Here is a 26,053-nt window from a genome sequence, read left to right as displayed (position 1 = left end):
CGTTCGTCTCGTCCAATCAGCGTCGACGTTAATGCATTCTCTTTCCAGCAACCAATCAAATTCCAGAGTAAGGGATTTGTCCCTCCCTCTCTGAAATGTCTCGCTGTGGCCATTTTACACTTGCTTGCCTGAAAATAAAACACCCCATTTACCTGGGCTTCAGCGTGATATTTACAGAACAATTGTAGGTTACATGAGTTACCGGTGAGTTTTCCCTCAAATTTCACACAAGACTGCACTTGTATTTCTAGCTGCTGACAGTCGTTTAGAGAGAATGTAGCCTCTTGGACTAGCTAACCAACCTCAAGCTAACATAGTTAGCTTGGCCGCTAACGCAGTTGACCGTCACACGTCATTGTTGTTGATTACTCCTTTTTGGATTGCGGGTTGATCCTGTGCGTTGCGCACTCAGTTTATTTATTTATTTTTTTTATTAATGGTGCAGGGTTATTTTGCTGTTTGTTTATTTGTGGCTTTTAGTTAGTAGTCTGTGTAGCACTGAGAGAAGTCATTTTGATATGTCAAAGTTGGAGAAGTCATTGGATTGTGCAAGGTTTTAAAAATTAAAATCAATCTAATTAATTATTCACACTTTGCACAGCCTATGACTTTAAGGTACCTGCTCACGAGGTTGTACAATTTCAGCGTGGCTCTATAACGTGTTTCATCTGAAGTGATGTGTGATTTGTGTGCTGCATTTCTGTAAACAGAAGAACGACTCACTAGGGGCAGAGTAAGTGGATCAGCATGGACTATGAGAGAAGGTGAGTTTAATGTGATTTTCACATCTTTTTCGCGCATTTTATCACACAAGTCTCTCACGCAGTTTTTTGTGGTCAGCAGGGGTGGGCGAGGTGATCGCCTGGGTCGCTATGGTGGCACTCACAATGATCACAATTTCCGGGACATGGACTATCGTGGCTATGGCCAAGAGGATGAGGAGGCAGGCACGGGATTTGATGTCAGAGTGGAGGGTGATAGACAGTATGGCAGTGATGAGCAGTCACTGGGTATCCATGACTTCTCACCGGGTTGTCTGCAGGAGCATCCGGGGTTTCATCAGAGAGTAGATGGTAGAGGAGAAGTAGGGCGTGAGGGGAAAGGGCTACTGTGGTCCCCTCACACCTCACAACCTGATCTAGCCCATCCTATACTCCAGCGAGAGGAGGAGGGATCCAGGCAGGAATTTGAGCAGTTACGGCCTGGCCTTCAGGAAAGGGGACGGGGGAAAGGTGGAACAGGCTTTCCGGAGAACAGTGGCCCACATTCAGGAAGCAGGGAAAGCAGCTGGGGTCGTGGTGGTTCCCATTCCGAACAGGTGGAATTCGGTACAGGCAGACAGCGAGAGGATGACAGGTTTTCTCGTCCTGGAGCAGGAAAGAGAAGGGTAAGTCAATATCAGTCCATCTTTATAATTACTACAATACACATTTAATTGTTGTTTGGTTTTGGTTATTAATTTGTGGCGGATGTGTGTAGGCATTTCCAATGAGAATGGAGGAGCATGCTGGCCCAGACCTGTCCCACAAAGAGTTGGATCAGAGAGACCAGGATTACCGTGCAGAGCTAGACCATAATCAGCGGCCCAGCAACATCATAATGCTTCGTATGTTGCCACCCAGTGCCACTGCCAACGAGGTGCGTATTTGTCTCAACAATGGCCAGTTGATGCGCAGGTTGTTTGTGAAAAGTTTGAAGCTAGAATTCTCCTTTGTCCATAGATTCGTGCACAACTTCAAGAGCAGGGGATCCAGCCGAGAGAAGTTCGCCTGATGAGGAATAAATCTTCAGGTGAGAAGTTGTCCATTGCCCCTCTTTTCTTTTGTGTTTCTTATGATGCTCTTTTTTTCTTTCTTTTGTTTCTCAAACTCATGCACTGCCAACACTTCCATTTCATTGCTTTTTCAGGTGACTTTTCCATACCTGCTTTGTCTTTTCTTTTATTAATAAGTGTCTTTTCCTCTATCCTTGGTGGCTTTCTTCTGCTGTATGGTAGATAACTGTTGCAAAATACCCAATCATATTTATCAACTCATACAGGTCGAAGTTTTGCATAGCTTCCTGCTTTGATACTTTGGTCTACAGATGTCTGAAGTCTTGCTAGCGTTTACACAGGAAAAAGAAAATTAATGCACGCTTCACAGCCCTGACTATTTTTTCCTTTTCTTTTTTTTTAAGAAAGCATTCATACCATCATAAGTTGTAGTTTTTTAGTTCATGACTTTGTTTTTCCTTTCCATCTTGGCGCCCTTATTGTCTTTATCCTTTAACTTCTGCCTTATTGAAGCGGGGTGTGTCTGAGTAGGTGTTGTTCACAAACTAACAGCGTCAAAGAGGAATCAGCATCTGAAGCAGATTTTGCTATTGTCGCTATTTTAGATGCAAGCGTTGCTGCTACTTCTCAGCTACATATGTTTCAACCATACCACTCAGAAAAGCTTGTGGTTCTTTTTGTGTCATTTTTCTTTTCCATTAAGGTCATTGTCTCACTGGCCTCCCACTTTGCTAACTCTCTGGTTGTCTGTAAGGTGTGCTTATCTTACACCGGCACACTTACATTCCCCCACACTGCTCTCTTTCATACATCACCGTTTTACTGTTTTTGGTCTGTCTGTCTGTGTGTGTGCGTGTTAGGAAAAGTACTCATGTAATAAATGTTTAAATGCTGATCAATTTGTAATTTCAATAGTTGCATATCTATATTATCATTTATTGCAATGTCTGGACAGGATATGGAGCATTTAAGAGGCGACCTGCCATCACAGAGCTAGATTGTTCAGACTCTGACTCGCAGAGTAGGAGAGACATTGGTGTGCACGTGTGTGTGTTCTCTTGCTGCCTGTGTGCTTCATCATTAAAAACCAAAGAGCTCAGTTTCAAACTGATGAGTGGGTAGCTCTCTCTCTCTCTCTCTCTCTCTCTCTCTCTCTCTCTATCCCTCCCTCTTACCTTGACTCTACTGAGTTACTTGACATTACATCCTCCTGCCCATGCAGAGAATTTGACAGTGCCTCTCCAACTGACTATCATGTGTGGTATTTTTAAAGGAGAGAGGAAGCAATGATTTTTTTTTTTGACTGGTGCTGATACAGGGTCTCTCTCTCCTCTGTATATGCAGCACTAACCCCTCACTGCGTTGTTGTTGTTATGTTGTTGTTGTTGTTCGGTTGCCATGGCGCTGGGCGGTGTCCAGGTCAGAGCCGAGGATTCGCCTTCGTCGAGTTTAATCTCATACAGGAGGCCACCCGCTGGATGGAGACCAACCAGGTCACTCTCTCCTACACAGACACAAATACACATATATAAATGTATTCAGTGAGACACAAAAGCTAATCTCATACAGTCACGTCATACCATCCTGTGCTTAAAATGCATTCTAGCATAACAATAAAAATTAAGAATGATTAAATAACATCGGTCCTCAGGTAGGTAGTGCTTGAAGGAAGATTCCTCTTTTCTTTCCACAATTACAATTAGACAATTCAAACCAATTCATGTTGCATAATTCTGACAACCAAGGGGCAACTTGATAGTTCTCATAGACGAGACCTCCCAGTCAAACTGATCATCATTCGTCCATCATATTCTCCTCTTTTATTCAGTGACTTGTCTCGCTTTCTTTCCTGAGTTCACAGTACCACCTTTGGGATAGTATGACAGTGTGAATATAATGTCTCACATGGTCTGTTGTATGTTGAATCAGAACCAATATATTGCTTCATTTTCTTGTTTTTGAGCTTTTCACATCTGCCATGATTACATCTTTAGGACAGAGCTATTGTCTCTTTGGGGGACAAAGGTGGTGACAATGGGATGGGTTGTGTGGACAACTTTGGAAAGGTTTCCCCTTAAGGGGGGAGGGATGACACAATTGAACAAAGCACATTGTGTCCTTTAAAAATGGGCACTCACAGACTACATATATACCATCTCACCGTCCGTCCGAATTTCCTAAAGCTGAAGGTCAATTCTCTGGTGTCCTCTTCCTTTCAGCCTCAGTTGTACTCTTTCTCTCTATTCCTCTCCCTCTCTCTTTTCCCTTTCACTCTCTCTCATCTCTTGTGAGATGAGGCCTTTCTATGGCATGTGTGGCCTAATTATCACTGATAATCATTCTTTGTTATCCCCCCCTCTCTTTCTTTTTCCTTCAGGGAGTGCTGTCGATTCTAGGGCAGAGAGTGTCGATGCACTTCAGCGACCCCAAACCGCGTGCCAATGAGGACTGGCTCTGCAACAAGGTCCGGTGCTTGCTATGAATTACCACGATGTACAATTTGAATGCGTGTTATATAATATAAAGCCAGTCATTCATTTGGCTAATTTATGAAGATTGTTAACAAGGTTGTATAACAATTCAACAGTGTGGTGTACAAAACTTCAAGAGGAGAGAGAAGTGCTTTAAATGCAACGTTCCTAAATCTGGTAAGGTTTCACTGAATGTTTCACCTCTTCTCTCCTTTATAACATGAGGTCTTGCTTATTGAACAGTAATACTAACATGTTGTATTTTGCCAGAGGCTGAGCTGAAGTTGCCCCAGGTACAGAAGGACTTGCCTGTTGGTCTTCAAAAGGAGGGAGCCCAAGGTTTGTTGCCCTTGCCAGCACCTTACCACTCTTCTGGTCCTCCTGTCACACCGGGCCAAGCTCCACAACAGGCAGATGTTGCTAATGACAGTAAGTCATCTCCTCTAATAACAATGAAAATAATAATGCTAATATTGGTGATGATGATAATCATCTCTGTTAATAAAGCGTCTTTTAATTTAAGGCTTACAAATTGCTTTGACAGACCAAAGTGGAGTACTGGGAGGGAAAACTTTAAAACATTAAAGAAAATATGTGGACTTTACTTAAAAACTGAAAACCTCATATTAAAAACACAACAAATATAATTGTATAAAGTCATCACAAATGACATCAGATAAAAGCTGGTTCATAGATGGTCACAAATTCTGACCCTGGTCTTCCCAAGTAATTCTTCAAAAAGTGAAGGGTTTTAATGCCAAAAGCACCTACAACTGCCTGAAGGACTCTCAGGCTGCAAACTAGTTCCTCAGTGGTTAAAATTTCTGCTATATAGCTTGGTGCCAGACCGCCACATGCTTTGACATGATGAATACACTTTAAAATCAGTTCTAAAAAGTGCAGGGAGCCAATGGAGAGAAGCCAGCTTTTGGGTGATGTGATGCCATCTGCTCAGTAAAAAGCCAGACTGCTGTATTCTGAACCAGTTGGAGGTGAGAGAGTAACTTTCCATTTCCACTTGTACAGCAATTCTCATTTATAGGAAGCAAGACTGGACTTTTTAAAACCCACGAGAAAAGACTGAAGTTGCAGCCCCAATTTTCTGACAACAAGCTTTACGCGCGCACGCACGCACGCACGCACACACACACACAAAAGATACAGGACCCAAGGAACTGTAAATGGTGTTTGGTTAAGGTTGTTTGTAGGACTGAGCAATAAAGTAGAAGATTTTGTGCCATCCAACAACTGGCATCACTGAAACAGTTTAAGAGGGGTCAGGAGATCTCCTGGGAAATCTTTGTCATCAGTATAGCAGTGAGAGGGGATATGAAGTCATAAAACGTCACCAAGTGGAAGCAAATAATTAGGACCTAAAATAGAACCCTGTGGTACACCCACAGTGACCAAGAAGGTTTGTTGTGAAACATATAAATGGAAATACTCGTGTTCCTCATCATAGCAATATTTTCTTTTAAGAGACTTGGGGGATAACCTTATGTCTAAAAATTGTTTTTAATGATTTCTTTTTTGCCACTTTACTTAGCTAAAGCTTGTAGGCTTTGTGTGCATCAGTGTACTTGGGTCACAAATTGTTTCATTTTTAGCTGTAAAAGACTGTTTTTGTCTTTTTGTCACCCTGAGATGTGGTTGGGTGGGTTGTGTGGACACCCAAGTTTGTAAATGCGATGAGTCACGAACAAGGTGATGGATTTGAAATTCATGCCATAGCTGCATCTACTAAAAATCTCTCGACTAGTTTGAATTTCACTGACCTTAACCTCAAAGTCAGAGGGTTAGGGTGAATGCAGTAACTCAAGTAGGAGGTTTCAAATTTATACCATATGTGCATCTACTTGGGAGCTAAGGGGTAGCACTGACAGCTGCCAGTATTTGTTATTTATTTAAACGATAATGCATCTTAAATATACCTCATCCACTCTCTCAACAGCTTTGATACTAAGGAACCTTGGCCCACATACATCAGTAGAAGCTATTTTGTCTGCTTTGGCTCCGTTTGCTACCCTCTCCCCTTCCAACGTTCGTCTAATCAAGGACAAACACACACACCTCAACAGGGGCTTTGCCTTTCTACAACTATCTACCATAGTGGTGAGACACAAGCTCACACACACATACACACATAAGCCAGGGTTGTTTTTGTTTTACTGACTTGTATCTGAAGTAAACTAAGCAAAACCTTTTTAGTTTTAGCTTACTTATTTTATTTTTTTAATGAGCTTTGTCTTAAATATGCGTTCACCCACCCAGTGGTCTGTGTGTGTTTAACAGGAGGCATCTCAGTTGCTCCAGATTTTGCAGGCTCTCCAGCCACCTCTATCTATTGATGGGAAGGTCATTGTAGTTGAATTTGCCAAAGGCTCCAAACGGTAAATGCTCACACACCCAAACTTAATTGCAAAGAACATACGGGGACTCCACGCTTTACTATATTATAATTGCACAGTGGATGTGGGTGGCTGTAGCTCAGCAGGTAGAGCAGGTCAGCTACCAGTCGGAAGATAGGTGGGTTGGTCCTGGCTGCTCAAGTCTGCATGCCAAAATATCCTTAGTTAAATACTGAACTTTAAGTTGCTCTCCTGATACATCAGTTGAGGTGTGAATGTGTGTAAAGGTTAGAAAGATAGAAAGCTTAGAAAAAGGTGTTTGCATGAATGGGTGAATGAATTAAATTGATTTATTTATATAGCACCAAATCACAACAACCGTTTCCTCGAGGCCTTCGACGACATGGTGTATAACGTGCTTTGTGTGCTAGAGCAAGGTACTATGTAAGAGTCAGGCATTTTACTGGAGTGTGAAATTAGACTAGTAAATGGACTGATCACATTACAAAGAAATGCAGGTTGATCATGTGATTATTAAAATTGTAAAGCATTTTGTGAATGTATTAGAAGAGCAATGATGGTTGAAATTAAGCTATTCAATGTAACAACCCTCCAAAAGCTTTTTGATTAGAGCCCTCACTCTGTCTCTTGTCTATGTTAGGGATGTGTTTGTAACGGATGGTAGCAGAGTGAGTGCTGCTACAGTGGCCAGCACCGCTATAGCTGCTGCACAGTGGGCTGTCACTCAGGTAAAGTTTGACGTATTACAGCATATATACCACATCCTTAATACAGATTGCATGATCACTGTATTTATTCTTTTAAATTCTCAGACCTCTCAAAATGGACCAGGTGGAGGCCAGAGTGTTGATACAAGTGTGTATCAGCAGGGGGCAGCAGTGACATACAGTCAGGAAGGGCTTGAGTATGCAGGGCAAGATGGCACAACTTTCAAACCCCAAGCAGATAACAGGGTTACTGCTTTGACAAGTGGAGTAGCTTCCCTGAATGGAGCCTACGCAGGAGGAGCAGCCCCAGGTTTGTATGACATGCCAATAAGTTTATAACACACACATATCTGTATATCATGTAGTTGCATACAATTACATTAAGCTTCCTCTGAAGCCACTTATTTGCACTTGTTTGCCCATGTGCAGCTGTCATTTCATCTGAGGCAGCCAAACCTGCATCAGTGGTTGTGCAGCAGCCGCTCATTCATACACAGACTCCTCTCATCACCACAGCTGCCACCACACCGGGGACACAGGTAGAACTTGATGCCTTTTCCTTCTTCCATTTGTTCCTTGTGTTTTTCCTGTTTTTAAAATCTCTGTCACTTCACAGGTTGAAATAGTGGGAAAACCACAACCAGCTGCACCCAGCCAGCCTGCAATCCCAGGCACTGAACATGAGCTCCAGCAGTATCGTAAGGCTTCATGTATTTAGTGTTCCCTCTGGGGAATTTACATCTTCGCTAATAATTGCAAATAATTGCTGCTGACTACTGGCAAGCTTACCTTTCATTCAGGAAAAAATATTGAAAATCTGACCCTGATGCAAATACCATGTGTCTCATACTACAGCTGTGCCAGATGTCTCCACTTACCACTATGACGAAAGCTCTGGCTACTATTATGACCCATTTACAGGTCTCTATTATGACCCTAATTCACAGGTAAACAGCCCAAAGCAATCTATATGTTTCGTAGGACATTTGTGTGTGTGTGTGTTTCGCTTATGCCCCTTGGTATTTCAATCTGTTTTTGCATTTCCCTTTGTCTTTGCAGTACTACTACAACTCTCACACTCAGCAGTACATGTACTGGGATGGAGAGAAACATACGTACATTCCTGCTGCCAGTCAGTCAAACACAGAAGGTGCTCCTCCAAGTGATGGTGCAGCTCCTTCAGAATCACTGTTTGCTACCTCTGGCAGCAAGGAGAAAAAAGACAAACCCAAGAATAAAACAGCTCAACAGGTGCTGATACACAGAAGTCAGCTTTTGGACATTATCATTTCTGGTTTAACAAATATATCTGCTAATGGCTAATTGAAGTTAGATTTCATAATTTGCCACCCATTCAGTTTGACACTTAAAATATGTAGTTAAGTAATTTTTAACTGAGTTTCTTGAGGTTTGTTATAATAGATTGCCAAAGACATGGAGCGTTGGGCTAAAAGTCTCAACAGACAAAAGGAGAACATGCGTTCTGTGTCTTCATCCCCTGCCACCGGCTCAGCAGCACCTCCTGGTTATACTCGGGCACCTGGACACAGTCGCCTAGATGATCACAGAGAGTCTGCGAGTGCTGATGCAGGCTATGCTGTTCTAGAGAAAAAGGTGTGTTTTATCTGTAAATGTCTGAACCCTCAGGGCACGAGGTTGTGATAGTGGCTGTCTCTGAATCATAGACGCAGATATGAACAGATCACTGAATCAATGTTTTTCTGTCTTCCAGGGGGCACTGTCTGAACGGCCTCCGATTTTTTTGGATCAGATCCGCCAAAGTGCAGAAGTAAGGAAGTGGGAGAGAGAGATTTTGTAGGTGTTAGAGGTGTACATTTTCTTTATTTTCTTCTTTTTATTGTTCCCAGTCGCCTCCTCGGCAGCAGGGTCTGGTCCCAGCCTACAGTGGAGAAACTGACAGTGAAGAAGAAGGAGGCGAGAAGGATGAAAAGGAAGGAAGATTGACAGACTGGGTTAAACTGGCCTGTCTGCTGTGTAGGAGGCAGTTCCCAAGCAAGGAGGCCCTCATCAGGCACCAGCAGCTTTCTGAACTACATAAGGTGGTTTAAATCAAGTTTTACTTCATCATAAAAACTCTACAAATGATAAGTAGCATCAGTGCTCTGTTGAGGAGCAACACCATACATTCTGCACTCGTGTGCACAAGTACTGAGGCACACCACCAGCTGCTGTTATTGGTGATTAAAGGCACAATTGTGAAATTGGAGAATTTGAAAGTGGGCAGATGCAGGTGCATACATGTGCTTATTATGCACTAAAGCAAGTTGAATTTGGTTTCTGGCTTCTAAAGCCTGAAAGCAGAGCCTATAAATGAAGATCTTATTTATTTTAATCGGTCCAGTGAAGCAAGGTCACCTTAATCTACTTGTTAACAGCCGTCCATTCAGATTCAGTTTTACAGGGTGTGTAAACTGAACGTTGCATATAAGACCAGTTTGGCATTCCTGTTGCAGCTGTGACTTGAATTTCACTTCTTTGTGCCCTCAGCAAAACCTGGAGCAGAGACGAGCCCAGCAGGAAGCTGCAAGCAAAGAGGTTGGTCAGTCCTCCACATCTGCAGAATAATGTTGAAATTCGTGTTTCTTTTAAAATAATTTTATCTTGTCTTTTTGCAGAGACTAGCAGGTGGACTTGACGGTCCTGAACTTAAGAAGAGGAAGTTTAACCCCATGTAAGGAAGCAGCAGTGATGCCACTAACTAGACGCTGTATGTTTTTTTGCAACTTATTCAGGGTTACAGCTTGCTATTGACACTGCCATGGACTGGTTCCTTTTTTGCTTTAGTTTTATTCTAGTTACAGCTTTGTGTGGCGGTGATGTTGGTGCAACTGTATAACTTAACTATGATGTATGTGACACAACTTATTTGTACTTGTGTGTCCCCTTACACTTTTTGTTTTCTTCCTGTAGTGATGGGGTCACAGACACTAGTCTCGGTGCAAGAATGCTACAGGGAGGTGTGAAAAGAGGACTGCTGTTGCGCAATATGCAAGTGGAGTGACCATTAATCTTCCTGACCCACAAAGGACAAAGACGAAGCCCAGCACGCAACACTTCACCATTAACATCATATAGATAAATATATTTAAAAAACTTATTTTGATTTGACATTAGTTACCTCAACAATGGCAGTGCTCAGTGGTAATAATCTTATGAACTGATCCTGTAGCAGTAGATGTCAGGATATTGCACAGATTGCACCTTTTTGCTTGCTTCCTGAATGATGCAGTTTTGAGTTCTCACTTGCTTCAGAGCCTGTGTGTGTGATAAACAAGTTTTGTGGACGGGAAAACATTTGCGGTCTTTATGTCAGCAAATTGGGATTTTTAATATTACTGTCTATGCACCATAGATTTTTTTTTTAAATTAATGCTATATGCCTTGTCATTCAGTGAATGACTAATCTGGGCTTGAACTGTGTACATTTTAAAAAGAGCATTTTTATACAACAGTGAAAGCTAACAAACTCGTGGCCTCATGAATTGGACAGGATCGTGCTAACACTAGTGTATAGGGTTAAAGTGTCTCAGTTTATCATATAGCAGGTGTAGATTCACATTCGCTAACTTTTCAGAGAAGTATTTTTTATTTCTGTATTTGTTCAGTAATGTGACCGTGTTTCATCAAGCTCATGTAAATGAATTCAAAATAATACATTTTCACCAATATTGACTCGTGTATTGTGTGGGCTAGTCAGTAAACTGTAGCTAATATGGCAACATTTTGCATTGAAATTTCCAAAGCTGTTTATCCGCACAAAAAGAGGAATGTAATGTGACTGTTGGCATCGGGTTTGTCAAGCAACACTGAAATGGTGAAACTGTATCGCTGTTGCAAACTACGTTTGTGTTCCTTAAATTAATTGTGCTCCGGTTACTGCGGAATGGTTTCTATGGTGATCAGCAACAAATCCAGTCGTCGGTTTGCTGAGAGCCATCGGGGAAAAAACACTTGGATTACCTGTAATAACCAATAAACTTAGCTGTCTTTCCTTCATATTACGTTGGGAGGTAACATTCATAGTATGTCATTCACAGTGTCTGCATGTGTTGGCAGTTCTAACATAAATGTACAAGGCTAAACCCTGTAAACAGATAGCTAGCTTGGTCGGGCAGCAGTCACAAAATAAGCAAGTTAGCTGGTTGGAAATCCTGTTGCAGTTCTCTAATCCGCTCTTCAGCTGGTCTGTAACTAGTCAAATTATAAGGTTTACTAATCGGGATGTCTGACTTTGACGAAGACCCAGTATTATCGGATGTTGAAGGAGGAGAAGAACACCTTAAAGAAGCCGAAGATGAGAAGGTATGAAAGTAAATGGGGGGCATGTGCCGAGCATATTTGCAGCTGACTCGTACATGTTAGCGGATATCTCTGCTGTTAATTTGGTATGAATCACGTGCCTCGCCCTGATTACCCAAACAGACTCAAGGTAATGTCTTTGATAAAGTTGGAGCTTGTCTGTTTACTCGTGTGTGCACCATTCAACCCCCTCCACAGGGCATTTTCTGGGCATATTAGTAATAGGTCACTAGTTTCCAAAAGAGGCCGCTTATTGTAAAGTGCTCCTACAAGTGGTTTTGAAGCTCTTCCATGCTTAAATTCTAGTTGTTGACTAATTAGTGACAGTTTGAGCCTTGGGAGTGGCCCTGCTCTGCTGGCGGTTTTACTAACATGGATTAAGCCTAGTCTTAGAATAAAAACATTTATCAATGAAGATCTTTATTTTTTTCTGACGGTAGGCTTGTCCGGGAAACTGTCTTGGCAAAACGGTCAAATCAGTGGCTAGTAATTTGTTGGTCCATTACTATCCAGATATATCTTGGGTAAGAGAAGACTTTTGAATGTTAATTCTATGTGGCATAGGTTCAACACGGAAACATTCCTCACAGATTTTGGTTGATATATTGACGTGACAGCATCACACAGTTGCAAATTTGTCAGCTGCACATCCATGATTATACACGCCAAGGTGCTTTATTGGATTCATCTTCAAGGGACCACTATCAAATTATATGAGCTTTGTGACATTGCACGCCATCTACCCAGTAGAAGATGAGTACATAAAGAGCCATTGTCAGCAATGACTGTTGATAGGAGAGACTGAATCCATGCTTTCATGTTGGTTACACCAGTTTCTGACCCTGTCATTCAATGCTGTTGCAGAAATCAAGACTCAACATTTTCCAATATTTTGTTGTCCAATTTTGTGAATCTAAATTCAGATTCAGTTTCTTACTCGCAGGTGACAGGAGTGGAGCTCAGTGTGGTCTTCTGCTGCTGTTGCCCATCCTCTTCAAGGTTCAACATGTGATGCATTCAAAAATGCTCTTTTGTATATTTTGGTTGTCATGTGGGATTATTTGGGTTACCGTTGCCAACTCAAAGCAGTCTGGCCATTCTTCTCTGACCTCTGAGATCAACAAGAAATTTTTGCTCACTGGATATTTTCTCTTTTTTGGACTACTCTCTGTAAACCCTAGAAATATTTGTGTGGGAAAATCCTGGTAGATCAGCAGTTTCTAAAATACTCAAACCAGCCTGCCTGGCACCAAGAACTGTGCCACATTCAATGTCAGTTTTCTTCCCCAATCCTTTGCCCAGTTTCAGTTTCACTGGGTCGTTTCAGCCACTGACTGGGTTGTCTTAACTCTGTATGTATGCCTAAATACATTGAGTTGGTGCCATTTGATTGGCTGATTAGATACTTACCCTAATGAGCAGTTGAACAGGTGTACCGAACAAAGTGGCTAGCCTGACCTTCACCTTACATGATAACTTGCTGTCATTGGTTTATCATTGTGCAATTTAAGCTGTCATTCATTTTGTGTTTTGAATAAAATAAAGTTGTAGTGCGTTTGTCGTTTCTGTGTTGAAGCCACTAGCCTTTCATTTATATCTCATTTTTGTACAGGTTGAAGTTCAACATTTAACTCAAGAAATCATAAGTGAAGGGCTGTCATTGCTTTGCCGAACAGGAAATGGATTAGCACACGCATTTGTCAAGCTGAACCTTCAGAAAAGGTAATTAGAGAAAGATGCCCGCAGAGCAAAACTGTTCTGTTAACTTGAACAAGTTTCTTCTGATTCAAACCAGTTTTCTTCACCCTTAGAGGACTGGAGGATATAGCTGCAATCAACAGTTATATTCACATACGTTTTCTGGATTTATCCAACAACCACCTTACTGATCTTTCTCCTTTGTCATCTCTGACCCAGCTTCTTTGGCTCAAGGCAAGAAGAAATTCCTTATGCATTTAGTTAAGGACATCTTTGTGGCAGTAAGAATCTCTTTAATTACGTTTATTGAATGTAATTCGTCTTTTGTAGGTCGACAATAATTCTGTGATGTGCTTCAAAGAGCAACCGTTTGCTCAACTGACCTACCTGCAGTGGCTGAGTATAGCAATGAATCAGCTAACTGATGTAGATGGCCTAGTTGGGCCTGCCTTGGAAAGCCTCAATCTTACAGGTTGGTTTATTGGTTTTACGTCAGGTAAAGTGGAATGAATTTATTCAGCTAATCTGGCGATCTCTACGGCAAAGTCAGTCAAGTAAGAAACCGTTAATAGTTGGGTCCCTTATCCAAGCCGCAGAAGTTCTTGCAAGTATAATAAAATACGTAAAGCGAAAGATATTGTCACTGTTATTTGATATAAATAGTTGTTCCTGCAAAAAGATGGGAATTTACTATTCCACATGTTATCACTGTTAAAAGCAATATTTGACTTAACTAAAGATGCCAACAAACCTTGTTTGCAGGTAACCATATTCAGAGGCTTAATGGTTTCCAGTACGGCAGTTTTGCAAATCTGGTAACTCTAGAGTTGAGGGGAAATCACTTGGAAACCACTGATGGCATCAACCTTCCACATCTCCAGCAATTGTATCTGGTACACAAAGTGTCTTGGTTTGGTTATTAACACAGACATGATTGATTAAGTTAATCCTTCACCACTACACTAATCCCCATGTAATAAACCAGGTACCTGGTTGCTTGTGACTAGTCTTGCTTTCTGTCTAGGCCCAAAATGCTATCAAACGTCTTGAGGGTTTGGAGAAGTTAGAGCGCCTCACCACACTTCACCTTCGAGACAATCAGCTAGAGTCGCTCGACGGCCTCAGTCCCAGCATGAAGTGTCTTCAGTACCTCAATGCCAGGTGCATGCAGTCACATGGAAAACTTCAGTCCTGTGAGAGACTAAGTAGACACCATAATTAACTAGATGTAACTTGAAGTAATTGTGTATGACTTAATCAGTCTCTTACATTGTGGAGGAATTTTGGTTCTTTACAACATTGCTTCAGTTCGTTGGGGTTTGGGGGCATTTGTTTATGAACATCTCTCTTAAGGTTCTGTCAAAACATTTCACTGAGACTGAAGTCTTGACTTTGACTGGGACATTGCAACACTGTGGCAAAACATTTTCTTTTCCAGACATTCTGTTGTAGATTTGCTGCTGTGCTTGGGACTGTTGTCCTAAAAAGTTTGTGTTTCACTCAATGATTGCAAGGTGCCCAGGTCCTATGGCTACAAAACAGGCCCAAATCATCATTCTCCACCACCATGATTGACAGTTGACCCGAGGTGTTTGTCCTAATAAGTTATGTTTGGTTTTCACCACAAATAGTGCTGTGCATTACAGGCAAACATTTTCACTTTTGTCATGTCTTTCCAAAGGACATTGTTTCACAAGTCTTCCGGTTTGTTCAATGCAGCTTTGCAAATCTAAGCTGTGTTGCCAAGTTTTGTTTTGTTTTTTAGAAGGAACAGACTTTTTCTTGCCAACTCTTCCAATTAAGCTGTACTTGATCATTCTTTTTTGTCACAAATTAATCAACTCAGTGAATCAAGTGCAATTTGAGTAGTAGCTCTTGGCTGCTACTTACCTTCTTAATTCCAATGGAAACAGTTATGTTGTACTTAGTTTTTCACAGCCCTGCAGAAAGTCCTATGGATAACTTTATTTTTCACATGACTGCAATGTGATGTAACAATAAAGATCAGTCATAATAACGCTTCCAATAATCCAGTCAGTAAAAAACAAAACATGGTATTAATCCCATAATTTGTCTTCTTTCTCCCTTAGAGGCAATGCAATCATAGATGAGACTGATCTACGATACATCGGCTTTCTGTCACAAAGCCTTCGCGTGTTGGTTCTCTCTGGGAACCCAGTCGCGGAAAATTCCGAATACCGGATAAATGTGCTGATAGTAGTGCCACAGCTGGAAAGACTCGACAAAAATCCTGTCTTCCCTGAGGAGAGAGCTGAAGCCTGGGAAAGAATCAGGGTAACAAAAAAACAAAATATTTTTTTATTTTTGGTTTTATTTTTTACCCTTTTGATTTAGTGACATTGTGTAATTTCAGGAACTTCAAGAAGAGGAAATGTATGCACAATAAGATGTGTAATTTTGCCAGAATGGGGAAGTGTTGGACTGACTTCATTTTTTCTTTTTAAATGGCAGACCTGTTGTCTGTTGATGAATGACCACATACACCTCTGTATGAAGTACTCTATGTTTGATAGAGTAGCTCAATCATCCATGACTTTGCACAAAAAGTGTTTTTCATTTCCATACACTCATTGTTACAGCTGAGCTATTTAACAATAAAGTTTTAGAAAATGTTTATTTCTGATGTGTCTAAATGCAAAAATGACAACTGATGCAAGCTGAAGTGACTCTGGCTAGTACCTTGTGCCTTAGTACCCTGTATTGTTCATAGACGGTGGTGTTAGACAGACTCCATGTGTTTCCCTGAGTAAGGATGAGAGAGCAAAATCTGCCGTCGGCTTCCTTGTTGGCAGCCATCCAGCTACAGTTTTAAGGGGACAGTGACATTATGGGCCTGTGTGGCTAATCAGCAGATTTCGGAATCAGATCCTGCGTTTGTTTGACTGGCATTTAAACACACCATCATCATTGCATAAATATAACCAGGACGTTAACGTCCCACTTGAAGAAAACATTCATATTATAGTAAGTTAAGAAAGCGGTAGTTGTTCGCACATCAGTGCAGTGCAGCTCCACTTGTGGATACCTGTATTTTCCATAAGGGTAGTAGAATAGGGGTCCACGCTTTTGTTACTGTTATTTTGGAAATTTACTGATTTTAATGAAACGAGATCGGCATGAAGCAACATTTGTATCTTGAACACGCTGAGAGGGACTGACGAGGGCGGCTTGAACCACCACTCTCCCTCCAATGGTTTGATTTGGTGGGCGTGGCTGTTTGAGGAAACAAAACCCGTCCTGTGCGACGTCTGCCCCTCCTCTCCTGCACTTAACACCGGGCAGCTAGCAGCTCAGTGGCCCAGCGTTGACACGACGACACCGGGGAAGCAGCCTTCGCACTGAATTAACCACGACTACTACCTGAAGCAGGCGACCATACGTCCGTAAACCATGACTAGCTACCACAAACCCGATGAAAAGACTCTGCAAGGACTGAAGGACGTCGCTAACAAGCTCAGGATCAACTCCATCAAGGCAACATGCGCCTCTAACTCAGGGTAAGTTGTTCAGAGTTGCAAACATTAGCTGGAATATTAAATAAATCCTGTATACAATTAAAAACACACACATATATATATAGTATGTGCTATAAGGTTACTGGGGCGAAGGCGTGCACTACCTCTGGGCCTGGGTGCACGTGCTGCAGATTAAATTCACGCGGTTACCGAGCCACGGCAAGCCGCTAGCAGCAGGTTTGCTACCTGATGTTGTGCGACTGCTCTGCGAAACGTTTTAATAAGTTACGCTGTGACTTGAGGGTAGCCGAGCCCACAGCTATTGCTAAGGCTACCACATGCTAACAGTGTTTGTTTGGTTTTTTTCTCTACAAAGTAAATGACGGCCTTATTTACTGGTGGCTAGACTCTTAGGCACTCTAGCCTAGCATACATGCGTATAACACTTCAAGTCAAGTGGTTATTAACATCAACAGGCGTTTACTAGCTAACAGGAATTACATGATAGGAAAGGATGGATCTCTTAGTTGCGTTGAGGCTGAGTTTTGCTGCTGGCTCCTAGTCTGTTAAATCGCCAGCTTGAGGATATCTGCGTTAAGTATGGTAAGTCTGGGAAATGGCTATTGGGAAGGGGTTTGTGGTAATACTTCATCATAAATATTGGCGTTCCCAGAATGCCAGAATTTTCTTTTTGAGCTATCGCTGATATCTTCCGTGTCGCTGTCGGGAAGTAACCCAATAGGTTGATTCGAGTCCAAGCGGGAAGTAGGAGTTGACGAGGGTGTAGCTTTATAGGGATTAGTGTGAGCGCCCTTTGCTCGGTTAATATTCACTTTGGAGAGCAAATGGATCTATACAAGGGCTACAATATCCAAAACTGAAACCGTAGTTTGTGAGTTGGCGCTAATCAAGTCAAGTCACCTACTACATTTCGCATACAACACAACACTTTGTTTAGACTTGTGTGACGCAGACTAAAGCTTAGAGTCGCATATCCTGCTTCATAACATCACATCTGAGACAGAAAAGTGGATGTTGGAATCAAAGAGGCAGTAAAAACCCTCAGCTTTATTTATAGTATATGTCAGCCACCTGGCCAGATGCTTTAGTTTGTGCTTGATTCTTACAATTATCCCTCAGCCAGTTGGTGTGCATTGTGCAATTTTTATTTCTTTTTCATAATCTCAAATGCAGCCTTAATGTACAGTTGACTAACCTGTTTCCTCTTGTTTCTTGACAAGGAAATGCAGGAGCTTATTCTAACTGTACTATGAGGGCTTTATAAAGATTATATCCCTTTTAAACAAAGGACTTCTTGAGGAGCATTGTTCCTCAACAGTCAAAGTTACACTTGTGCCTCTTTCTTTTCCTTGTGGTTTTTCTGACTGTCCTTCATTTCTCAGCAGGTTGTCTCTCAACAGAAGAACACGTGGTAAACGGAGCATTGAGTTATTTTAAAAGGTTTATGCTGATGTTTGTTCAGATTGGATAATTTGTTCCAAGCATGGTTGATATGCGATTTAACCTGCATAGGGAAGCTGAGATGTGTTGGGCAATGTGGAATTTCTAAATGGTTACAGTACTCGAGACTGTAGCAACTAACAGTTTCACAAGATTTTTTTTTCCTCTGAAGTGTGGTAACCTGGCTGCCTTCCTGAGGCAGTGATGGTCTAAAATAAATAACAATTAACAATATATGACTTGTGCTAAAGAGCATCATCGTTTGGCATATTAAATGTTTGCTGTGTCTTGTAAAACTAAAACTGAGCGTTTGTTTTTGTGTTTTGTTTTTTTTTTGTTCTTTTTTTTTTTTTTTTTAAGTGCAGCAACACATGCATGTTTATGCACTTTGGGTGGAGTTTCTTTTCTTTCTAACCCGTCGGCATTTATACTGTCACAGTAGCCTTTCTGTTGTTCTCTCTCTCCAGTCATCCCACATCATGTTGCAGTGCAGCTGAGCTCATGTCCGTGCTCTTTTTCCACGCCATGCGCTACAAAGCGGATGATCCTCGCAATCAGTGTAACGACCGCTTTGTTCTCTCAAAGGTAGGTGCATATCCTTTAATTGAGATTAATTGCTCTGTATTTGGTCAGCAAACCTGAGATCTGTTAACACTCTCCTTCTTATTGCCAGGGTCATGCTGCACCTGTCCTGTACGCTGCCTGGGCAGAGGCAGGTTTTTTGAAAGAGTCTGAGCTGGTTAACCTGCGTAAGATTGATTCTGACTTGGAGGGACACCCCACACCAGTGAGTCGGGAATCTTGAGACCCATTCTGTTCATTATTATTTTTTATTTTTATTTTTTTGGAAGAAAAAGAGAAAATTGTGTGCAAGCCACTCTCTGTATCGTGTACAACTTCCCTTCTTTCCAATTCTTCTTTTCAAACACAGAAATTGGCTTTTGTTGATGTAGCTACTGGATCTCTGGGACAGGGTCTTGGGGCTGCATGTGGGATGGCCTATACCGGCAAATACTTTGACAAATCCAGGTCAGTGTGTTTATGTATCAGTGTCAAATCATAAGACTACCAAACATTTCTTTAAAACTTGCACAGGGTTACCTGAAATATTTTTGCCCAGTTGTCAGTGTGTGGTGTTAAGCTAAAGTGGATGCTTTATACTCACATTTGCTCAAGACCACTTAAAAGTAGTCTTATTTACTCTAACTAGGAAGCTTCTTCAGTGGTGAAATCCTGTTACTGTTGTTGTTGTTATAATCTGTTGCACTGCAGCAACAGAAAAATTCTCAAAGTAGATATTATGGAAATTCTCATGTCTGTTATTAACTGACTGTGTTGTAGTTATCGTGTGTACTGCATGCTGGGAGATGGCGAGTGCTCAGAGGGCTCAGTTTGGGAGGCCATGGCCTTTGGTTCCCACTACCAGCTGGACAACCTGGTGGCTATCCTGGATGTTAATCGGCTTGGTCAGAGTGAGCCAGCGCCTCTGAAGCACGACATGGAGATCTACCGCAAACGTTGTGAAGCCTTTGGGTCAGCACGTGCATTTATCTCAGCTCATAACCTGTAGAAACAAACTGTCCAAACTTGACCTTATTATTTGTCTTTCCCTGTATCGATCTGCTTTTTGATGGTCTACAGACATGTTCAGATGTTAATAACATTCTATGTGTGTAGGTGGAACACGTATGTTGTGGATGGACATGATGTGGAGGAGCTGTGCAAAGCTTTCTGGCAGGCTCAGCAGGTCAAAGGCAAACCGACCTGCATTGTTGCCAAGACATTCAAGGGCAGAGGCCTCAAAGGTTGGTGTGAATGACTTTTTTGTATCTAGTTAGAACTGTTCTCTGAATTTTAAACATGACTTATTTGCCACTTAACTGTAGGTATTGAGGATTTGGAGAACTGGCATGGAAAGCCGATCCCCAAGGACCGGGTGGATGAAATCCTGAAAGATCTGCAGTCACAGATCCAGGTGCCCAACAAAACTCTCTGCCCTGATCTGCCCAATGAGGACACAGCGCCAGCTGACCTTAGCCCCATCTCACTGCCTTCACCTCCAGAATACAAGAAGGGAGACAAGGTACCTTCAGAGTTGCTTGTTTGTGTCTAGTTTTAGTTTTTGAGTATTGGATCTTTTGGAGTAATGGGTCCAAAGTCACTCAACACTGAGTGGTCAGCAGTTTAAAGTTTACCGATACAGTTGTCAGCATGAATCTTATTTAGCACGAGTGGTGGCTTTGTTTCATTACTAATATGGCACAAAAACACCACCTGGAACACTTGTCCACACTTAAGGGTCTTTATATAATAAATTAAATATAAATATCCACTTTCCTTTGCTTTTTGTCTGCTCAGCCACATGCAGACTCCTGCTAGGTTAAAGATATCGAGAAACTTTGCAGTGTTTACCTGTAGATACAGCGGAGACACGGACATCAGTATTCACTAGCAAATGTTTCTTATCTAGGGATGTAGTTGATTAGAAAACTAGTTTAAAGTTTGCCATCCTGGTTAGTGGACACCAGAAACTAAAAGGTTAAACAAATTTTTCACAATTTAATGTAGAATTTGCTTAATCCTTGGGACTGAGTTACTGAGCTGTTGTAAACCAGAATTGTGAAATTAGAACAGTTTGGCACTATTTTAACCTCGAAAGAAACTGGTGAATTTGGGCTGCGTCAAATTATTATGGCTTAACTAAAGCGTGCATATCCACAATAACCTGGAATACGAGAAGACGGGTGCTACTAGCACTGCTAACATGACCCCCACTCTGCAGTTATCTAGTAATGGCATCATGTGCAGTATTGTGCAATGTTAACCTCTTCAAATACCTTTGAAGCACACATGCAGTATTTGTACAGGCGGTGTGTACAGGGCTTAAAATCTTCCATGACTGAATCCCAGTGTGTTATTTTCTATTGCACTGTTTTATATCCCCATACCTGTCAGAGCTGGAAGATTAAGCACATTTTAACTGTCATTATGATTTTGTCTTTGAATGATTGTGAAAACCGTTCACGTTTTTGTTCCTATGATATAAAGAGGGTGCAGCAGTTTTTACAGCAGTACAACTTTCTTCAGCTGGAAGTAAATCTCAGACTTTCCACACATGAACCTGTGAAACATCGGATGTAGTTTGCTTTTTGCAGCTTTTGCTAACTGCGGGGCTGACGCTGTCTGAAATGAACATGATTTCAAAACTGATGTGTGTGAATTATTGTGACTGTGCAGAATATTGTGCTGCTCATGTTGGTAAAGGTTCTTTTTCACATGTATGTGTTAAAGTGGATATAGCTAAGCATAGCAATCAAGGCTGTTTGTTGCTTAACCCATTGTATTTTCTGTTAGATGGCAACAAGGCAGGCATATGGTGTGGCACTGAAAAAACTGGGCCAGGCAAGCCAGAGAGTGGTGGCACTCGACGGAGACACCAAAAACTCTACTTTCTCAGAGACCTTCAAGAAAGCCTTCCCTGATCGCTACATCGAGTGTTTCATTGCTGAACAGAATATGGTAAACGATCCTTCAGTGCTCAGGCTGATTTATGCTAACTATTAGTCAACCTATTGATCCTGGAACCCTGTCACAGTTATGAGAGACTAGTACCTGGTTTGCTCTTCAGTACTATAATCTGCTCCAACTTGGTCTAATCTGTTACTGTACATTCACACATGATAATCTGTCCTCTCTGCTGCTTCTCATTTGTGCCCAGCTGACTTTGCGCTTAGACCCTTACTAACCACATCCACTGTCATTTTAAACTAAACAGTGTTGCTGATGTCTCCTTACTACTGCAGGTAGGAGTGGCTATTGGCTGTGCCAGCCGTGACCGCACTGTTGCATTTGCCAGCGCATTTGCAGCATTTTTCTCCAGGGCCTACGACCAGATTCGTATGGGAGCCATCTCTCAGACGAATGTCAACCTGGTAGGGTCTCACTGCGGCGTCTCCATCGGTAAGCTTTTCATCTGCTGGATTTCTAGTGAGCAGTGCAGGTGTGAGTGTCTGTCATCCACTCATTTTATTCTGGCTTCAGGTGAGGACGGTCCGTCCCAGATGGCGCTTGAGGACTTGGCCATGTTCCGCGCCATCCCAACATGCACTGTGTTTTACCCCAGTGACGCAGTGTCCACAGAGAGAGCTGTTGAACTGTCATCCAACACAAAGGTTGGTGGCCACCTTGTGGTAGCTTGATGTCTTCATCCTGTTGGAGAGCACTCAATATATTGTAATGCACTTTCCATTTTCAGGGTATATGTTTCATTCGTACAAGTAGACCAGCCACTGCAGTCATCTATTCCCCAGATGAGAAGTTTGAAGTGGGTGTAGCCAAGGTAACTTTTTTTAATCTCTTTTCATTATAAATCTAATGCAGTCAGTCTTCATACCAAAATGCCCACCCCAAAAATGTTTATACATCTATCTCTGTGGTCAGGTGGTTCGCCAGTCTGATGATGACCAGGTGACTGTCATTGGAGCTGGTGTTACTCTGCACGAGGCCCTTGCTGCTGCTGATACGCTGGCTGCTAAAGGTAACCCACACTGCCCTCTAGTGGACACGTGCTGGTATTGTTATGAGGACACACAGGGCTTAATGCAGGGACTCCTCAACTGGCCAGTGAACCACTATAGCCTCTATAAACCTGTAAATTTCCTTATGCATTCTTATAGGAAAGAACATCCGTGTGATTGACCCATTCACCATCAAGCCCCTGGATGCTGCTACTATTCTGGCCAGTGCCCGAGCAACAAGGGGACAGATCATCACTGTGGAGGACCACTACAAGGAGGGTAGGTTGAGTCTGTGCATACAGAAAGCATGTTTGTGAAAGGGCAGGAATTTTCTTATGGAGGCAACAATTATGGCTCCTAGACGTTAGATGGGTTTGGTTTTAACAAACAAAACACAACTTGAATAAAGGAGCATCATATCATGATTTGCTGTGTTGTAATTTAAAAGAAATGCCAACATCACTTTTATGCATTCATTCCTTTTGACGGTCCTCCTTTGTCCAGGTGGTCTCGGTGAAGCGGTGCTGTCAGCAGTGGGAAGTGAGCCTGGTATTGTTGTGACACGTCTGGCAGTGGCTGGTGTTCCCCGCAGTGGAAAGCCTCAAGAGCTTCTGGACATCTTTGGCATCAGTGCTAAGTATATTGCCGAAGCTGTGACTCAGACCTTCGCAAACTAAGAACTGCACTTCATTTTCCCTTCTCGTTTTTGTTTTAAATCACAACAAACTTGCAGCTGCCAGGCACAACCATGGAAAACCTAACTTTCAGTTCCTACTTGAGTTGTGCTAACCCTGTATTAATATCAGAGATGAAGGGAGATGAGTGCAGTGCGGTCATAGCCTATAGTGCTGATGGTACTCCCCTATGTGCACCTCTTAGTATCCTTGCCTCCAGATGGGTTCTGCCGTTTGCTGTTATACATGTTTTCAGAGTCTTGTAAGGTGCACAGTTAAAAGCATCACTGAATACTGTACTTAAAGTGTTATGCTGATAGATGAAAAGCCCATCATACAGCGATGTGTCCTAGTGATGAGCTTCAACATCTGTGGCACCGACCATCAATGCTTACACATTCCTGGCAAGCATTCCTATTGTCCTCCCTCTCAGCTGGTAGCGCTGTTACTGCTCGTCATATTATCATTTACTAGATTACTTTTGTAATTGTGTTCAGTAACTGCCTTCAGTGCTTGGCTATTCCGTTTTTAAACATCCCACTGTCTCCTGACCACACGGGTGTCGCACAACATTTCCAGCGCTTAAGGTCACAGAGATGCTATTACTGCTGTAGTGTGAATTAAAAATAATTCTCCCAATGCTGTTTGTCTGTGCTTATTTATATAAGCCGAGGCCAAAGTGTGGACCAGCAGTCGCAAAGTAAATGTCAACAATGAAAGTTTCCACTGGTTACTTACACACACACACACACACACACACACACACACACACACACACACACACACACACACACACACACACTCTTCCTGAAAAATGAATTGGTGTAGTAATGAAGTTATAAAGGATCAAATGATAATTTATTCAGTGTGAAGGTGAAAATATGAATGGCTTCATTTTAAATAAACTTAAGTTAGTCTATAAATTACAGAAGTGGATTCTGAAGGGCTCACATGAAGTGATATCTGGACCCCTGCAGGAGGCCACATCAACATGTGGTATTGCTAGAAGGTTTGCTGTGTTTTCTACCACAGAGTATGGAGCAGAATCCAGGAGACAAAGTTCATGTAACATCATTTTAAGCTTGACCAGTTCTGTGGTGTAGTTTTCCAGGAAGGCATTTCCACACACACACCTACAGGCTCGGCAACCGCACCCTGACTGCCTTTACTTATCAAGATGAAATCCTTAAACCTATTGGTGCAGTGGGTCCTGGGTTCCTTCATACTCTAAGCCTCCACACTCGCCTCACCTAAATCCAACTGAACACATCTGGCATATCATGTGTCATTTTCATTTCCCCTAAACAAGACCTTCCCAAAGTGTGGGGCCCGCCCCCTGGGCGGGGGGGGGCGGAATGGGGCTAGCCTGGGGCTCCCACACAAACGCAAAGCAGGAGATGAAGCATCGCTGAATATGTTTCCAAACCAACTTCATTCTAAGCCAAAGACTAGAAAATCTGGTGAAGCAAATCTGCCCTTTGGCTTCACCTGCACAGGTGCGGAGGTAGGTCTCCCTGCAGGGTTGCTTTTCCCTGCGTGGGGAGCAGCGCTGGGCTGTTTACATCACGGACAAACAGGATCCCACAGCTGTTTGTTTTTGAACCCATTTTGCACAGAGAAGCATTAAAAAAAAAATATCGATAGCAATGTTGAACATTATTACACAGGAAAAACAACCACGTGTAAAATAATGACACCGTGACGCCTCTGCCTTTGTAATGGAGGGACAGTAACTGCGTGTAAAACCTGCAGATAGAGACACAATACTGTTAATCTGACTGTCTGCTCTTCATCTCATGTAAACAATAACGTGGCGCACAGCGTGACGCGGAAAAAGGCACATACCTTTGACTTTGCGTGATGAGCTCTGTATTCCACGTCCACACATAAACGCAAAAAATGAGTTATAAAAAATCTCCGTTCTCGGTGATTCGAAACGCCGTTTACGTGTGAACGAAACAGCTGCGTGTTCAGAAACACCCGTGTAGGTGCGGACATAGTTTATTTTCGTACTACCTGCAGGTTACTTGTATTTGCTTAATTGTTTACTAAATGTTTGAGGTGTGAAATAAACCGCAACTGAGCAAAATATGGGCGCGTGTGGTTGGAGGGTGTGTTAGTGTGTGCGTGCGTGTGCGCGCGAACATTTTTCTATAAAACAAAGGGGGGCCCAGCGAAAAAAGTTTGGGAGCCACTGCTCTAAACAATGCGCCGTTCTTTGTTCCTAACTCATTAGGTACTTTTTTAAATAAATGATTATGAAATGGTAAATGGCCTGTATTTGTAAAGCGCTTTACACATCCAGTCATTAATACACTGGTGCTACATTGTAGCCACAGCCGCCCTGGGGCGCACTGACAGAGGCGAGGCTGCCGGACACTGGCGCCACCGGGCCCTCTGACCACCACCAGTAGGCATCAGGTGAAGTGTCTTGCCCGAGGACACAACGACCGAGACTGTCGGAGCCGGGGCTCGAACCGGCAACCTTCCGATTACAAGACAAACTGCCAACTCTTGAGCCACGATCGCCTTGATAAACACATCTGATTTGAAATGCCGTTCAGTTGTGAGCATAAAAGCTTCGTT

General features: G+C 42.3%; 3 protein-coding genes across 4 annotated transcripts; all 3 read left to right on the top strand.

Annotated features, from left to right (window-relative positions):
- The first annotated feature begins 66 nt into the window (after window positions 1–66).
- On the top strand, window positions 67–11,010 carry rbm10 (RNA binding motif protein 10). 2 transcript variants are annotated; one of them, XM_082518177.1, is made up of 23 exons: window positions 67–204; window positions 711–764; window positions 844–1,387; window positions 1,480–1,638; window positions 1,722–1,791; window positions 3,194–3,267; window positions 4,152–4,238; window positions 4,362–4,422; window positions 4,516–4,674; window positions 6,197–6,357; window positions 6,538–6,635; window positions 7,255–7,342; window positions 7,427–7,631; window positions 7,751–7,860; window positions 7,938–8,019; window positions 8,177–8,268; window positions 8,381–8,572; window positions 8,744–8,935; window positions 9,054–9,110; window positions 9,190–9,381; window positions 9,830–9,877; window positions 9,958–10,013; window positions 10,253–11,010. In XM_082518177.1, exons 2-23 carry the CDS (start codon window positions 748–750, stop codon window positions 10,341–10,343), a joined length of 2,835 nt encoding a protein of 944 aa, XP_082374303.1. In that variant the 5' UTR covers window positions 67–204; window positions 711–747; the 3' UTR covers window positions 10,344–11,010. The 2 variants fall into 2 exon arrangements, with proteins under 2 accessions (XP_082374303.1, XP_082374304.1); XM_082518178.1 differs by having other exon boundaries at window positions 9,958–10,049; window positions 10,253–10,350.
- A 436-nt stretch (window positions 11,011–11,446) lies between these two features.
- lrrc23 (leucine rich repeat containing 23) lies at window positions 11,447–16,046 on the top strand. Its single transcript, XM_082518200.1, is given in 9 exon segments — window positions 11,447–11,644; window positions 13,254–13,363; window positions 13,453–13,573; window positions 13,670–13,811; window positions 14,102–14,232; window positions 14,364–14,507; window positions 14,510–14,532; window positions 15,430–15,634; window positions 15,714–16,046. Coding segments are annotated over 9 exon segments (990 nt in total). The 5' UTR covers window positions 11,447–11,563; the 3' UTR covers window positions 15,747–16,046.
- A 560-nt stretch (window positions 16,047–16,606) lies between these two features.
- On the top strand, window positions 16,607–24,106 carry tktb (transketolase b). Its single transcript, XM_082518185.1, has 14 exons — window positions 16,607–16,857; window positions 18,744–18,861; window positions 18,950–19,063; window positions 19,208–19,305; window positions 19,618–19,809; window positions 19,954–20,081; window positions 20,163–20,359; window positions 21,631–21,795; window positions 22,080–22,236; window positions 22,318–22,448; window positions 22,532–22,615; window positions 22,717–22,813; window positions 22,953–23,072; window positions 23,298–24,106. The coding sequence occupies exons 1-14, from the start codon at window positions 16,751–16,753 to the stop codon at window positions 23,468–23,470; spliced, it is 1,881 nt and encodes a 626-aa protein (XP_082374311.1). The 5' UTR covers window positions 16,607–16,750; the 3' UTR covers window positions 23,471–24,106.
- The last annotated feature ends 1,947 nt before the right edge of the window (window positions 24,107–26,053 follow it).

This window comes from Aulonocara stuartgranti, assembly GCF_965226115.1.
Source record: "Aulonocara stuartgranti genome assembly, chromosome: 20".
Taxonomy (NCBI): Eukaryota; Metazoa; Chordata; class Actinopteri; order Cichliformes; family Cichlidae; genus Aulonocara; species Aulonocara stuartgranti.
The sequence above is the reverse complement of the archived record's forward strand: the minus strand, read 5'-3'. Positions and strand labels throughout refer to the sequence as shown.